The sequence below is a fragment of the Geotrypetes seraphini genome, chromosome 13 (assembly GCF_902459505.1).
Source record: "Geotrypetes seraphini chromosome 13, aGeoSer1.1, whole genome shotgun sequence".
Classification (NCBI taxonomy): Eukaryota; Metazoa; Chordata; class Amphibia; order Gymnophiona; family Dermophiidae; genus Geotrypetes; species Geotrypetes seraphini.
The window spans coordinates 75,268,949-75,283,554 of NC_047096.1; the positions used below are offsets into that span (position 1 = coordinate 75,268,949).

General features: G+C 44.2%; 1 protein-coding gene across 4 annotated transcripts in view; it reads right to left on the reverse strand.

The window, feature by feature from the left end:
- The window catches only part of KAT7 (lysine acetyltransferase 7), a 53,017-nt gene extending 39,986 nt beyond the window's left edge, over nucleotides 1–13,031 (reverse strand). Inside the window, exons 1-6 of one of the 4 annotated variants that reach the window (XM_033917654.1) lie at nucleotides 12,879–13,031; nucleotides 4,275–4,422; nucleotides 3,269–3,445; nucleotides 2,848–3,087; nucleotides 2,639–2,721; nucleotides 1,897–1,986 (exon numbers count right to left, since the gene is read on the reverse strand). In XM_033917654.1, the coding sequence (XP_033773545.1) occupies nucleotides 1,897–1,986; nucleotides 2,639–2,721; nucleotides 2,848–3,087; nucleotides 3,269–3,445; nucleotides 4,275–4,422; nucleotides 12,879–12,893 (753 nt within the window). In that variant the 5' untranslated portion in view covers nucleotides 12,894–13,031. Of the gene's footprint in view, nucleotides 1–1,896; nucleotides 1,987–2,638; nucleotides 2,722–2,847; nucleotides 3,088–3,268; nucleotides 3,446–4,274; nucleotides 4,423–12,246; nucleotides 12,374–12,878 lie in introns of those variants that run through there. The other 3 variants (XM_033917655.1, XM_033917657.1, XM_033917656.1) reach the window with 3 other exon arrangements.
- Nucleotides 13,032–14,606: the final 1,575 nt, after the last annotated feature.

Here is a 14,606-nt window from a genome sequence, read left to right on the forward strand (position 1 = left end):
GGGGACAGCAAGAAGGAAAAGAGCCGGCGGTGACAGGTTCTTGCGTACACAACATACATGTCATATATTCTAGTGTAAATTTATTTTAGAAATTATTTCTTATAAAGGGAATTTTAAAAATAAATTCTGGAATCTCTCACGGCACACCCGGAATCTCTTGTGGCACACCACTATGCCACAGCATACAGTTTGTGAGACACTGCTATAATGGGAAAGCTTCTCTCATGTCACTAGATCAACTGGTTCACATTGGATACGAAGTCACAAATTATAACAGTGCAAATTATAAAAACAGTGCATGAGCCAATCAGATTCAGTACCATGACAAGCACAGAGTATCCGTAATCTAAACATGGCTACTCCCATGGATCCAAGGGAACTGCCAACAGCCAGCTTCAAGAATTTACTACTACTTTTTATAAAAATAGTGCTATTAGATCACCCGATACTGCATTTCCTTTTCAATTGAGAAGAAATTATTTAGTATGAAGCAGATGTACTAAAGGGTTTCTCCTATTTTTGATCTAGAAAAAAAATGCTTAGTTCATCTGGATCTGTGTGAATGTGGCAGACTCTTTTCTTAGTTCCTTTCATGCAACTCTGCTCATCTGGCAACAAGCTTTTTCCATCTGTCTCGATCAGCTGTGAAAACGTTCATCTCCTAAGTACTGCCTACATCGAGCGTGCTTCTACAGGTCTGTCTTCTTTATACAGCGCTGCCTATGTCTGGTAGTGCTCTAGAAATAAAATAGTTTGTCTTCTTATCTTCTTGAGCCACCAGCTGGTTTTCATTTACTGCCACTTTGAGATAATGATGTTCTTGCATGAGTAAAACGTGTCCTGTATTCAGTAATGAGATCCTGTAATCTTCTGGAGTTGCTTTTCCTCAGTATCTAATCAGCTGTGATGTGATCTCAGTAAGTCACCCCTAAGATTGTTCTCGGGCATCCAAAATTTCCTTTCTATCTTGGTTGCACTGTATTTCAATCTTTCTGAGTTTTATTGTACATCATTTTTATGACCTGTCTTTTAAGGTGAAATATCAAATAAATGAATACTGAACCTTGAATATCTTCCTGGTTTTACTGGCATATAATGCATTTGTCGAGAAAATAGAGTAACAGTTACATTTTCTTTTTGATACAAGCTACAATTTTTTGTAAAATAGAACACAATTAGAATGTTTCAATTTAATATGCATTTTATAGTTATGTTCTTAAAGCTGTACTGTGTATAAATTCATGCTGTCAAATTAATAAACCAAAAACTACAGACCTAAACAATCATTCTCATATTGCTAATATAAGAAGTAACACGGTTCTTTTCTCATAATTGCTTAGCCATCATTCTAACTCACATATTTCTAGAGCCATCAGAAATAGCACTCTAAATTAACAGTTTATAGAGTTTCTTTGCCGCCGGGCTTCCTCATTGGCTCACGTGTTTGAATTAAATAAGTGATTTTAAAGTGCTTTAGTTATATATTTAGCTTATATCTTTATATATTTTTCACTTAATTTGAACAGCACGGCATAATAGAAAATTTTAACGACCGGTGGCAGTGCTGCATTTTGAATCTTGCAGACAGCTGTTAAAATTTTCTATTACGCCGTGCTGTTCAGATTAAGTGAAAAATATATAAAGATATAAGCTAAATATATAACTGTGCACTTTAAAATCACTTATTTAATTAAAATTTTTACTTTGTCTAGTATTTGCAGAAATTAAGGATTCAATTCTCACCAAAACCAGAATGTACACCTAGACGTCAAAAAGGGCAGTGTCTTACAATACTGAGTTTCCCAGATTCTTGCTTCAAGCACTTTGGATGTTTATTGGAACCATGAATAGTCCTGGGCAGAAGACAGATACCAACACCAGAGCAGTGAAGCCTACCTGGTGCCTGGTTGCATGCCTGTTATTGTCATCCTGTCTGTGGGACAGCATCCTCTCCTCTATCTGCTTATCACGGCTCTGTGCTCTTACCTGGAAAGCAGCACAAGTCTATCAGTCCCACTCCAATCCACGAGGTCAAAAAAAGCAATCAGGGCCTTCTTCTGAATCCATGACAGCGAATTCAGGGTAGAATGCAAGTTCTGAGTCTAGAGGGACAGGCTTTACAGAAAATGTTGCTATGTTGTGCAATATTTCCAAGATTAACTTGCACTGCACAGAAGTAACTTAAAAAAGCTATTTTTAAAATTCCTTAGGCATCTCCTCTGCAATCCTGCTGCAGAGATGGGAGCAGCCATATTTCCAAAAGTATCACACACTGCATCTCGCATATAACTGAATCTGATTGGTTCACACTAGTAATGGGCAAAGGGCAAGGGTGTGTGTTTCCTTCAGGTCCAAAGCATATTGTATAACTTGTGACACTCCTGGATACATGACTCATGAATGCTCTCTAGGCTGCAGTGGAACTACAGGGAAGCAGAAAGAATTCCAAAAATAACCTCCAGAAAAAAAAATAAAAACCACACACATCTGATTTATACATGGTAGCCTCTATTTCTTCAATGATGCATTTTTAAAGCAATGCCCAGTGTAATATTAATTTAGCCACAGTACTCTTAATTTTACCTCTAGAATTGTCCAATTGTTTCCCGACAAGCCCAATGAATAAAGCACCAGTTACCTTGCACTCATCTGCAGACAAGTTATGATAGAGAGGACATCCAGAGATAGAAAAATGTCTCTCATGTTTTCCTGTTAGATGTCCTAAAAATAAATATGCACAAATTTCAAGTCTGGGCATAAGAAAATCAATACTGTAATATTATAACAAAACAGATGTTTGCTTTATTGTTAACAGTGCAGTACTATGAAACATTCCCTGACAGGTACCTAGAGAGTTGCAGCCTGGCGTAGGACACTTCATATTGAAATTGTAGCTTTCATGGAAGCGGCGACGCTTGGGCCGGTGAGAGAGGTCACTGCCAGAGTCCTTCAGTGACATGTCCTTGGCTATGCTTTCATCATGTGACACATTAGGACTAGAAATATCGATGTCAGACTCCGAGGATGGAGCATTCCCTGTTGGGGTCCTTGGAGGAGATTCATCATGATCAGGTGCATTTTTTGTATCTATATTTAAAATAAATAAATAAAAAATAATTAAACACATACTAACCATCTGATTATAGCACAGACTATAGCAAAGAAATTGTGTTGACTGCTGTAAGCAACCACAGTTACCTCTACCAGTTCCCCTACAAGGTAAACTGCACTGTCTACAAGCGTTCAGAGCCACAGCTCACCCCCATACCTCTAGCACAAAAGTCGACCACTTGCTCAGTTTCCGATCCAGACGAGCGGGTCTGTCGGAGCGGATATTTTTTCGGACTCACAGGGGTGGGCTGCTGTTGACTGCGTGTCACCCTCCTGGTAGAATACACTGGCTCCTCTGCACCAAACGATTGCAGATTGCGAACTGGGCTGGAATCTGGTTTAATAAAAACCACAGTTTCATTTGGTGCCACTACTAGAAACTACCAATCTGCTTTTTTTTGCCAGATCCCTATAGCAGGGGGAGAGTGTGGCGCAGTGATTAAAGCTACAGCCTCAGCACCCTGACCTTGTGATCTGTCACCTTGTGACCCTGGGCAAGTTCCTTAATACCCCCTTTGCCCCAGGTACATTACACAGACTGTGAGCCCACTGGGACAGACAGGGAAAAATGTCAAGTACCTGAATAAATTCAAATAAACTGTTCTGAGCTCCCCTGGTAGAATAGCATAGAAAATTGAATAAATAAATATGCAGACACCACTTGGGAATGTACTCTGAGCACAGTCATGATTGTTGTCACCTTGTGACAACGCTTGCTAATCAGTACAGATGTAGAGAAACAGAGCAGATCTTCATTTCCCTGAGGCAATCTGAAACCACCCAGCAAAGACTCTGCTGGAATTGCACCTTAAATCCCTATAAACTGCTGACCAAAAACCCTGAAGCCAATGGATTTAAGTGCCAGTCATGTAGGAGGGAGCTGTAAAGCCGGTTTAGGACAGGATGTCAACAGTACCACCAAAACAAAAGTTGCACCACATAGAAGGTGGTGGCTTTCAGACACCGCAATAAAAACTACATTTATCAGGCATTCCAATAAAACAGAAGAGATTCTGCCTTCAAGCTAGCATGTACTACTCACTTCCCAGCTACTACATGAAACCCTTTTGAGGACAATAATATGATCTTGTGCTAATACAATAGCAAGAATGAAGATAACAGCAGCATCTAGACTGCCGAGTCAATCTTCCCTGTGGCATTACCTTGAGAGCTCTGGCTAAGCCTGGCTGAGGAACGGGTCACCCGTGCAGATCGCTGAGAATTCCCATCACTTTCCGAGCTGTCTGTGTGCTCAACATCCGTGGAGAAATCAGAATCCTCTGTTCCATCTGAACTGCTGCCTGCATTTCTCTGTAATATCAGACCTCAACATTAGTACGATAATTACTAAATTAACTAAATTTTAAATATGCCAGAGAAACTATTTAAACAAGCAGATACAGTCATTCAGTTCTAGTTATATAACACATTAAAAGGTCTTTTGTGCTTTAAAACAAGAGTCACCTTCCTATCATAATACAGCTGCTCTTTGGCAGGTGAGATAATATTCACCAAATACAGTATAATTTAAATGATCTGGATTTATTCACTCAGTGGTCTATTTTCCAAAATGCTCAGGGCCTAAACTAGTGACTTTTATGAGTCAATATTCAGCAGATGACAACTGACCATCACCAGCTAAACTAGATCCAGAAATTCAATGTCTGGCCTGGTTAAGAGCTGCTGAATACAGCAGCAGACAGTTCGCTCAGCATGGTTTAAGTAGGCAACAGCTCCTCCTGCCCACTCTGAACTGAAGTTTGACACCCTAAATTTCAGCAATCTAAAACCTTAGAAGATTTTTAATTGCACTTAGAAGCCTCATTTTCAGCTGCAATTAAATTTTTCTACATTTAGGGAACTTAGTTAGGTACCTAGTACTAAATGGCTTACTTTTTCACTACTATCACCAACCACTTTTTAGGAAATCATGGGAGCCTTGACTAAAGTGTATTAATCATGTGAATTCATGCACATTAATAGTTATCACGGTGGCCTGACACTTCGGAGCAAATGGCATCCCGATTGTAGGTGGCACTAAGCTTCCTATCACTGTCTAACCAGCCAAATGGGACAAACTTTTTAAAAATAAAAAACCTCCCGAGGCAGGCCACCTACATTGGAGATGCCTCCGGGAGCCTAGGGAGGCATGCAAGCCCACCTAAGCTCGCCTAAGGCTAGGCATGGTTTGACCTGGAAGTAGCCTTAGGCAGATGTAGGCAGCCGTACGGGTCTCCCTAGGCCAACGGGAGATGCGTACAATGTAGGCCACCAAAATGCTGACCTACATTGTAAGTAGACACAACCGCTGAACTTATCGCAGCAAGGGATCTCCCTGCTGCGATAAGTTTAGCGGCCGCCCGTCCCCACCGAACAATCGCAACAGGAGGGATGCCCAGACCCTCCTGCCCCGGCACCCCCTATATCAAATTGCGGCCTATCCCTCCTGCTGGACACACACACACCCCGTAGATTGCAGGCAGAAGTGATGCCCAGTCCCTCCTGCCGGACACCTCCCACCCCCCTGTGCCAATCAGGCCTCTCCCTGGTGCATTCCACAATGCCCCAGGAAGGGGCAGGCCTACCATTCAGACAAAGGCAGGCCTGCTGGATGGACGGAGGACCCATCCGGCCATTAAATAAAGGTTAGAGAGGGGTCCGGGAGGGGGGAGGGTGTCTGGGCATCCCTCCTGCCGCGATTGTTAGGGAGGGTGCCAGGCAGGAGGGATTAGGCATCCCTCCTGCCATGTGATCTACAGGGAGCAGGTGGAGGGTGCCGGCAGGAGGGATTGGCTATTCCTCCTGCCAGTAGTCTTCACAGGTGGTGGGGACAGGTTATCGCTAAACTTATCGCGATCCCTTGCCACGATAAGCTCAGTGGCAAACCGATTTTCTAACCGGCGTCTGTAACATGGACATTGGTTACAGAATTGGGTTCTTTTTTTAAGCGGGCTTAGGCGCGATTCTGTATAAGACACCCGTGTGCTCTGAGACCGGGTGTCCTATACAGAATCTGGGCCTTAGTGTCCAATGCTCAAAAGGTTCACAGTGGAGTTTACAAATTAATACCAAATTAAAGTCAAGGCAGTAACATGCTGCTCAGCACTCAGGCCCCGATGCGGAAGGGTTTCTCTGCCAGTAAGACTCATTAAAAACACAGTCTTACTGGCACGTAAGTTCTCCTTCTGATGTTCAAAAGGGTTCTCCGTCCCTGGTTGCTACTGATCCTCATAGCAACCACCGAGAACCCTATGCAAATGCATTACAAGGAGCTCATTAGTATTCTAATGAGCTCTCCTTGTGATGCACTAAAGCAGTAGTTCTCAACCCTGTCCTTGGGACCCCCCCCAGCCAGTTGAGTTTTCAATATATCCCTAATGAATATGCATGAGAGAGATTTGCATACCTGTCACTTCCATTATATGCAAATCTCTCACATGCATATTCATTAGGGATATATTGAAAACTCGACTGGCTGTGGGGGGTCCCCAGGACAGGGTTGAGAACCACTAAAGGGAAAGCCCCCCCCCCCTTTTATTATAGGAAAATGTTTCCATCAGCTCTGGAGCTGCCAGTAGCTGATGTGCACTCACACAACATGCACACAACAGCTGTGCCCTTTCCAAAACAAAAAAAGACTTCACCCACTGTTCTCTCCCTCTGCCCAGGTGATGGCAGCTCCAGAGCTGCGATCAGTTGAGCATCAGCAGAGAGGAGAGCGGCTGACTCCAGAGCCCCAGATGATTTTCCCCTGCCGTTTTCTGCACCGAACACATGATTTAAATTTTGCATTCAGCATCAGGCAGCAGAAGAGGCAGTTATAGTCTGAAGTGCAGCCACTGCTCTCCATTTCTTCTGCTTGCGATCAATGGTAGGCCTGGAGCATATCTGTGTGTGTGAGGTAAAGTAGAGAGGGGTGTGAGAAGTAGAGAGGCTGCTGGTCCTTTCTTTCTGCAGTATCAACCGAACTGCCCGCTGCCATGTGTTCAGCCAACAAAATCCAGGCGCTAGACCCAAATTTTTAGTCACCATGGCAACCTGGCATCTAGGGTTTGTTGAGCCTGCTCTAATAGCTGAATAACCTTTTGAACAGCTACCCTGGATTCCTGTTATGATAAATCAATCTTCCAGGCACAGATGGATTCTGATTCCTTCCTGTATAGAAAGGTTGCCATTATCACAAGTATCTTTAGGAAGCAGTGTTCTTCATGCCACCTAGCTGGCAAAAATTTCTGTGGAGAAGCAGTTGGGTGGGGAGCAGAGTACTGCACAGTATTATAAAACTTTTTTTTTTTGTTAAATTAGCCAAGTGGTCAGCAATATCAGTTGCACAGTATGCCCATTTTAAAGGTCCTGGGGAGAATGCCGAGAAGGTGCTCAGCAAGGTGGCCAGCCAAAGAGCACTGCCCTGAACTGAATTGCTCTCCCAAAAGGCAATAGCATAAAAATTTCTGATAACTGATGCGAACTGGAATGTGTCGGTAGGCCTCAGAAAACTTGAGAGATACTAGAATTTCCATAGACAGACTTCTGGAATCATAGACTGCAATGTTTCCATGTAGAATCTGGTGACTTGCAACTGCTTTTCATTTTTACTACTTATCAATCCTTATGATTAAACTCCAAGGTCTGGGATCTCCTGGAAGCATTGGATACAGGAAGGCATTCGAACATTATAAGAACATAAGCAGTGCCTCTGCTGGGTCAGACCAGAGGTCCATCGTGCCCAGCAGTCCGCTCACGCAGTGGCCCATCAGGTCCAGGACCTGTATAGAAATCCCCTATCTATACTCTTCTATCCCCTTTTCCTTCAGGAAATCATCCAATCCCTTCTTGAACCCCAATACCGTACTCTGTCCTATCACACTTTCTGGAAGCACATTCCAGGTGTCCACCACTCACTGGGTGAATAAGAACCTCCTAGCACTGGTTACGAATCTGTCCCCTCTTAATTTTTCCGAATGCCCTCTCATTCTTGTAGTTTTCGAAAGTTTGAAGAATCTGTCCCGCTCAACTTTCTCTATGCCCTTCATGATCTTGTAAGTCTCTATCATGTCCCCTCTAAGTCTTCGCTTCTCAAATCTTTCAGCATATATGTAAGGTTTTCCATACCTTTTATCAATCACGTCGCTCTTTTCTGAACCCTCTCGAGTATCGCCATATTCTTCCTAAGGCACTGCAACCAATATTGGACGCAGTACTCCAGATGTGGGCGTACCATCGCCCGATACAACGGCATGATAACTTCTTTCATTCTGGCCATAATACTCTTCTTGATAATACCTAGCATTCTATTTGCCTTCTTTGAGGCCGCTGCGCACTGTGCTTAGATGATGTTATATCTAATGGGAAACTGCTGGATTTTCATGGCTGCAACAATCATTTGGAATTTCAAGATCTCAAAATTATAGATGGTTGCAGCTGAAGCAGGCCATTCAGAGTGGGTTCCTTGAATGGCAGAATTTTAAAAACTATTATAGTTTGCAGGTCCTATGCTTCCAGACAGATCTGATGGGACATCAGGCCACCAGGTGGTATAAATTAATTTCTAAATTTTTGAATAAGAAACCAAAAAATAATCTTAAGAGAAATTTGGAGCATTGAGATAAAGCAGTACATTCCTGCATCTCGATGGGCACAAATTTGGACTCAGAGGATGAGATGTACAGCGTCAGCATCTATGAGACAAACATGATTTTTCTTATTGCATAGAACTTTTTGGACCCCTGCTTGTTTACAAAAGTTAGATAGTTCTAAGTCTAATAGATGCTGGCATTGTCATCTTGATATAGGGACACTGGATCATCCGTTGTTCTATTGTCCTTTAATACTCAAGTTCTGGAAGTCGATATGGGGACAGATTAATGCTATACAGTACTCCCCCCGATATTTGCAGGGGTTCCGTTCCAGGAACCCCCGCAAATCTTGAAAAACTGCGAATACGGTTTTTCATGGGGGAGATTGGAGAGGGCAGCGGGAGAGGCAGGCGCAAGCCCCGAGCGCGCCTGCCTGGTCCTGCGCCACCGCCCAAATGGTACTGTTGGTTCTTGAGAGACTCGCAGGAGCCGATGGCACCATTCGAGCGGTGGCGCAGGACCATGCAGGCACAATCGGGGCTTGTGTCTGCCTTTCACTTCCAGCGCAGATGGGGGAGCCTGCCAATGCAGCGCTGGACCAAGCTGACACCATTCGGGTGGCGGCACACCAGGCAGGCGCACTCGGGGCTCACACCTGCCTCTCACTGCCGCGGCAGATGGGGACTTGGGCGGTTGTCCAGCAAGGGAGGCTTCCGTTGCAGTGCTGGACCACCAGGATTGCATCAAGGTACTGGAGGGGGGAGGGGTCCTGCAGAAAGGTACCGGGGAAAGGGGCTCTCCTGCTGGAATCGCAGTAAATTAATCACTAATTTAAATTTACAACAAATGTACAGTTGAAGCAAGAGGCCTTGTGCTGGACATGTGAATTGCTTTAAAAAAATTTAAAAAGAGGAAATAAAAATGTAAAGGTTTTAGAGAGGTTCATTTTCCAGCTGAGCAGGAAACAGAAAGACTTCTCTGCCTGTCCTGCCACTAGGCACTGACCTGTGCCCTGTCCCCGCTTGCCCTGTCTCGGCCTAACACTAGACCACAAGAGGTGGGACAGAGTACAAGGAAGGTGGGGTTGGGTGCAGAGCCTGGCAGGGAGAATTTGGTTCAGAATGGGTTTTTTTCTTGTTTTCCTCCTCTAAATCTAGGGTGCGTCTTATGGAGCAAAAAATACGTTAAATTATTACATTACTTTATTCAAAGTCTTTCAGAGCCTTACTCATCTTAGTATTATGGATCCTAGGAAAACCATCCTGAATGTTTATTTGATATTTCTTTAGGGCCCTCAGGTCTATGACGGGATGAACTCCTCCCATTTCCTTTGTTATCACAAAATACTTGGAATAAAATCCCTGTCCTCTTTCCCCTAGTAGAATATTGGCTTCTAAGAGGGAAGAGGTTTCTTTGTAAATATTTTCTGATGCAGATAGCTTGATTGTGATGCTCTTTGATGAGGGAAGGGATTTGGAAGATCCAATTGATTGTAGACTGGATTATCTAGAGAACCCACCAGTTTGAGGTTACAAGGAGTCATCGGATTACAAACAAATTTAGCCTTCTTCCTACTGGCAGGTCATCCAGGACATCTTACCATGTTCTCTTGAAAGTAATCAAAACCCCCATCCCTGATTTTGGGAATGGGGCTGCCTAGGGTTTCTGGCTGCCCCTCTCCCCTACAATATGAGACAAATGCAAAGGGGGGGGGGGGGAGATGCGCAAAGGTCACCATGCTTGCAACGTTCCAGTTAGACTGGTTTTAGGCAGTGTAAATTAAATGTTATTGTGCAGTTAACACACAGCTTTCGTTGACTTTTTTACCATGCATGGAAGCAATGACTGAACATCCCAAGTAATGAGCTTGGTAGCATTAAAACAAGCTCATTAGCAGATTCGGTGCAATGCTCAGACACATGGAAAATCCCTGCCAAACTAATGACAGTTTTTGAGTAGATTTTCCCTTTATGTGTCTCGCAAACTTTTTCAAGGCGAGGCACACTAAACCTAGTGTCCCCGTCTCGAGACACCCAGAAGTGACGGCACGCGCAAAGGCCCTTCAAACGGGCCTTGTACCGAGAAGGACCTGCAGAGAAAAGAGGTGCCGGCATCGGGAGATTGCTTACAGGACATGCCTCTGCGTGAGAGGCACGTCCTGTAGACAGTCAACCAGCGCCTCTCCTTTTCCCCAGTGTACCACGGCACACCTGAAATCTCAGGAGGCACACTGGGATGCCGCAGCACAGTTTGCGATACACTGCTTTATACGGTACTTAGTCCCCCTCCCAGTGCATCCCAGAATGCACCAAGCTGGAGCAGATTGCCATTTTGAAGAGGGCTGGCCCTAGAAGCAGAAAAGAATAAACTTAGGTCCTGTCTCCTTCCAAAAGTACATGGAGGAGGGACTAGAACCAGTGGTGACTAGAGGAGTCAAGTTGGTAGGCCTATTGGATTAACAGGCAATGTTGGGTTGATTGGTTGGTTGGCTGTGGGGAGAGCAACCAGCCCATTAGTGATTTTTTAAATAGGGTTTAGATGGGGTACACTGGACCAGCACACAAAAGCTATTCCTACTGCACAACTCTTATGGGTATGCCCCAGAAATGTTTCAACCCCTTTACCAACCAATGCTCAACACCAATACCGTGCATATGATTTGCACATAATTAGCACCGAGCATCAGGTCAGTAATTTAGAATCAATGAACAGACAGTGTTTTCCAACACAACACCAGAAACCTATGCATCTCTCCCAAAATAAGGGAGACTCAGAAATATTTGTTGAGGATGTAATGTCACCACGGCATCAGCAGTATGGCTCCGCATCCAAGTTTCCTAAAAATTTCTTATACCGTTCAATCGGACTTCTGAGCGATGTACAATAATAAAAACATTAAACATCGTACATTTACAAGAATCATGGTTAAAGACTAAACAACATATAACAAAAGTGGAAATTAGTAGTCAAAAGACTTTAATCTATGACAAACAGGAACGAAAAGTAAGATGGGGAGAACAATATTTGATAGGAAAGAAGAACAAGTAAGGGACAAACAGTAGGAGATGAAGTAAATTTACATGATAAAATTGAGCAATGACGGAATTAAGAAGTTAGCCCTTATAAGGACAGTTATGTTTCGAAGGCATCCTGGAATAGAAATGTTTTTAATTTTGCCTTGAAATGAGGTAGACATTTTTTCCTTCACATAGATAATTGGGTATGGAGTTCCAAAGGGATAGTGCCAATACAGCAAAGTTATTTAGTCACATAGTATTTATATGTTTAAAGACGGAATTGTGAGGAAATTCTGGTTCATTGAACGGAGAGCTTTAGAAGGATTGTAGGGAATAAGATTATGGAAGCATACTTAGCTTTTTAGATCTAAAGATTTGTGAAGAACACAGGCGAATGGGGCGAGAGAGTATGTGCAAGCAAGCTTGTCAGCAAGACTGGAGAAAAGAAGTTGACAATAATCAGAAGGGAAAAGAAAGTGCTGCTGCAGCTGCAGCAGCAGCCCCCCCCCCCCCCCCAATATATTACCATACATCCAAGCTACCTGCCTCACTGCCATTCAAAGACCCCTCTCAACCCAAAGCAGGCCAAACCAAACCTATGGATACAGAATAATACTTAAGACTTGGAGCAATTCGATACTAAAGTGGCCGCAGAGTTCATAAGTGACACAGTAGCGGATATTAAAACCAGGAGAACTGCAATTCCACTTCCGCGCGCCACAAGCTTCCTCTCAGCTCACTTACAGGAAGGAGGCTTGTCACACCACTACTGACCAATCATGACCACGCTCTTAGCTACACTAGCCAATCAAGTATTATTTGAGACTGATAGTAACCAATCGAGGATGCGCCTCCCACACGCCAACCAATGAGCTTAAGCAGGAGAAGGCCCAGCCACAGCGGGCTTTGTTTTTGCCAAAATCTTGCAGATTTTAGTTTTGTAGAGAACCATGGCTCGTTGCAAACCAGCACTACCAATTCGTCGCCTACCCAGCTCAAGTCGCAGCAGGCAAAAGCATCAGAAATAACATGCAGCAAGCACGAAGGCGCCCAAGCCAGAAAAAGCGAAGAAAGCGGGAAGGAAGAAGTAGGGCCTACAATCTCCCACCGGATTTCTGTGTGCGGGTGCTCCGTCACTTTCCGTAATTAAGCGAGCTCTGAACATTGCACTCACCTTCCTGCGCGGCATTACAATTTCAGATCGCTAACGGTTGCACAACCACTCTTTTTTTTCGCCTGCGTATTACCGGACGAGTTCAGGCGTTGATCTACGCCTGCGTCGCACCTCGTGTAAAAATGCCCTTATTTGGCACGCTAACCTCGCGCTAGCGTCCCAGAATGCACAGCGCGAGGTCAGGTGCTGTCATTTTGCTGGATGGTGGCGGCGGCGGTGTGTCTCTCGTTTACAGAACGCCGGAGATTTGGAATCTAGGAGAAGGGGTTTGGGGGGGTTGTTTTTTTTTTAGGGGAGGGGGGGTCACTGGACTGCTAAAGATATGTTTTCGGGGTAGTAAGGTATTAGGGTTCAAGAAGGGATTGGACACTTTTCTGAAGGAAAAGGGGATAGAAGAGTAGATAGAGGACTACTACACAGGTCCTGGATCTGTTGGGCCGCCGCACGGACTGCTAGACACGATGGACCTCTGGTCTGACCCAGCAGAGGCACTTCTTATGTTCTTAGTAGAGGTGTCGGGTCCACTAGATTCGTATTTATTGGGGGGGGGGGGATGGTGGTGGGAGGTCACTATATTGCTAGAGATTTGTTTTACGGCTGTTTGGGGAGGGGGGGGGGTCCTTTAGATTCAGTTAGGGCTCAGGTTCTTGACTGCTGGGCACGATGGGCCACTGGTCCGACCCAGCAGCGGCAATTCTTATGTTATATTATGAATGATTCTTATTGTTTGTATTGGGAGGGGGGTCTTTTAGGGTGTGGGTCCACTAGACTACAGAGGATTTATGGGGAGCAGGGTCCAGTACATTCCTTAGAATTTATTTTTTAGGGTATTTGAGGAGGTGGTTCTAGAGTAGTGATTCTTAACCTTTTTTTGAGTCACAGACCCCTTTAAGAATATAATGAAAGCTATGGAACACCTTCCCCCGAAATATTCACATAAGCACAACTTTGCATGCAATGAGTATAATGTACTTTATTTATCGAGATTTGATTGTCTCATACATATGACAAAGTATTATTAAATTTTAAAGTAAGCAATCTAAAAGTTATGGCCATTCATTATAATTATGAAATACAATCCTCTTGTGCAAATTAAAACAGATCTACTATATCTACTTGTTATGTGGGAGAAAAATCAACAGGACCAGGCTGTATAGTGAATATAAATGTTAATTTTTATCTGACCCTCACGAAACCCATCCATTGACCCCAGGCAAAAGCCAGCCCAGGATGCCCAGAGGGCCCTTGCAGGTGCTCCTGTGTTCCACTCTGGGATTTAACAGTAGATATGTGGCTATGGCCAGGGACACACTTTTGCCAGTTCCCAGCTCCAGCCAGGATTTTTGACCTGGAACTTGAGCCATCTTGGACCCCATACCACTAAGGGACTAGAGGAGGCTAAGCCAGTGGCTCTTGCTCCCCCTCAAGTGCTGCTTGGCATGTGGGACACAAACAGTCCTCAGCCAACGCAAATCTGGCATGAATCCTTGGTATCCCAGCCTGAGGAATCCATCTAGATCAGTGGTTCCCAAACCTGTCCTGGAGGACCCCCCAGGCCAGTCTGGTTTTCAAGATAGCCCTAATGAATATGAATGAAAGAGATTTGCATATAATGGAGATGCCAGGAATGCAGATCTGCTCCATGCATATTCATTAGGGCTATCTTGAAAACCCGACTGGCCTGGGGGTCCTTCAGGACAGGTTTGGGAACCACTGATCTAGACCAAT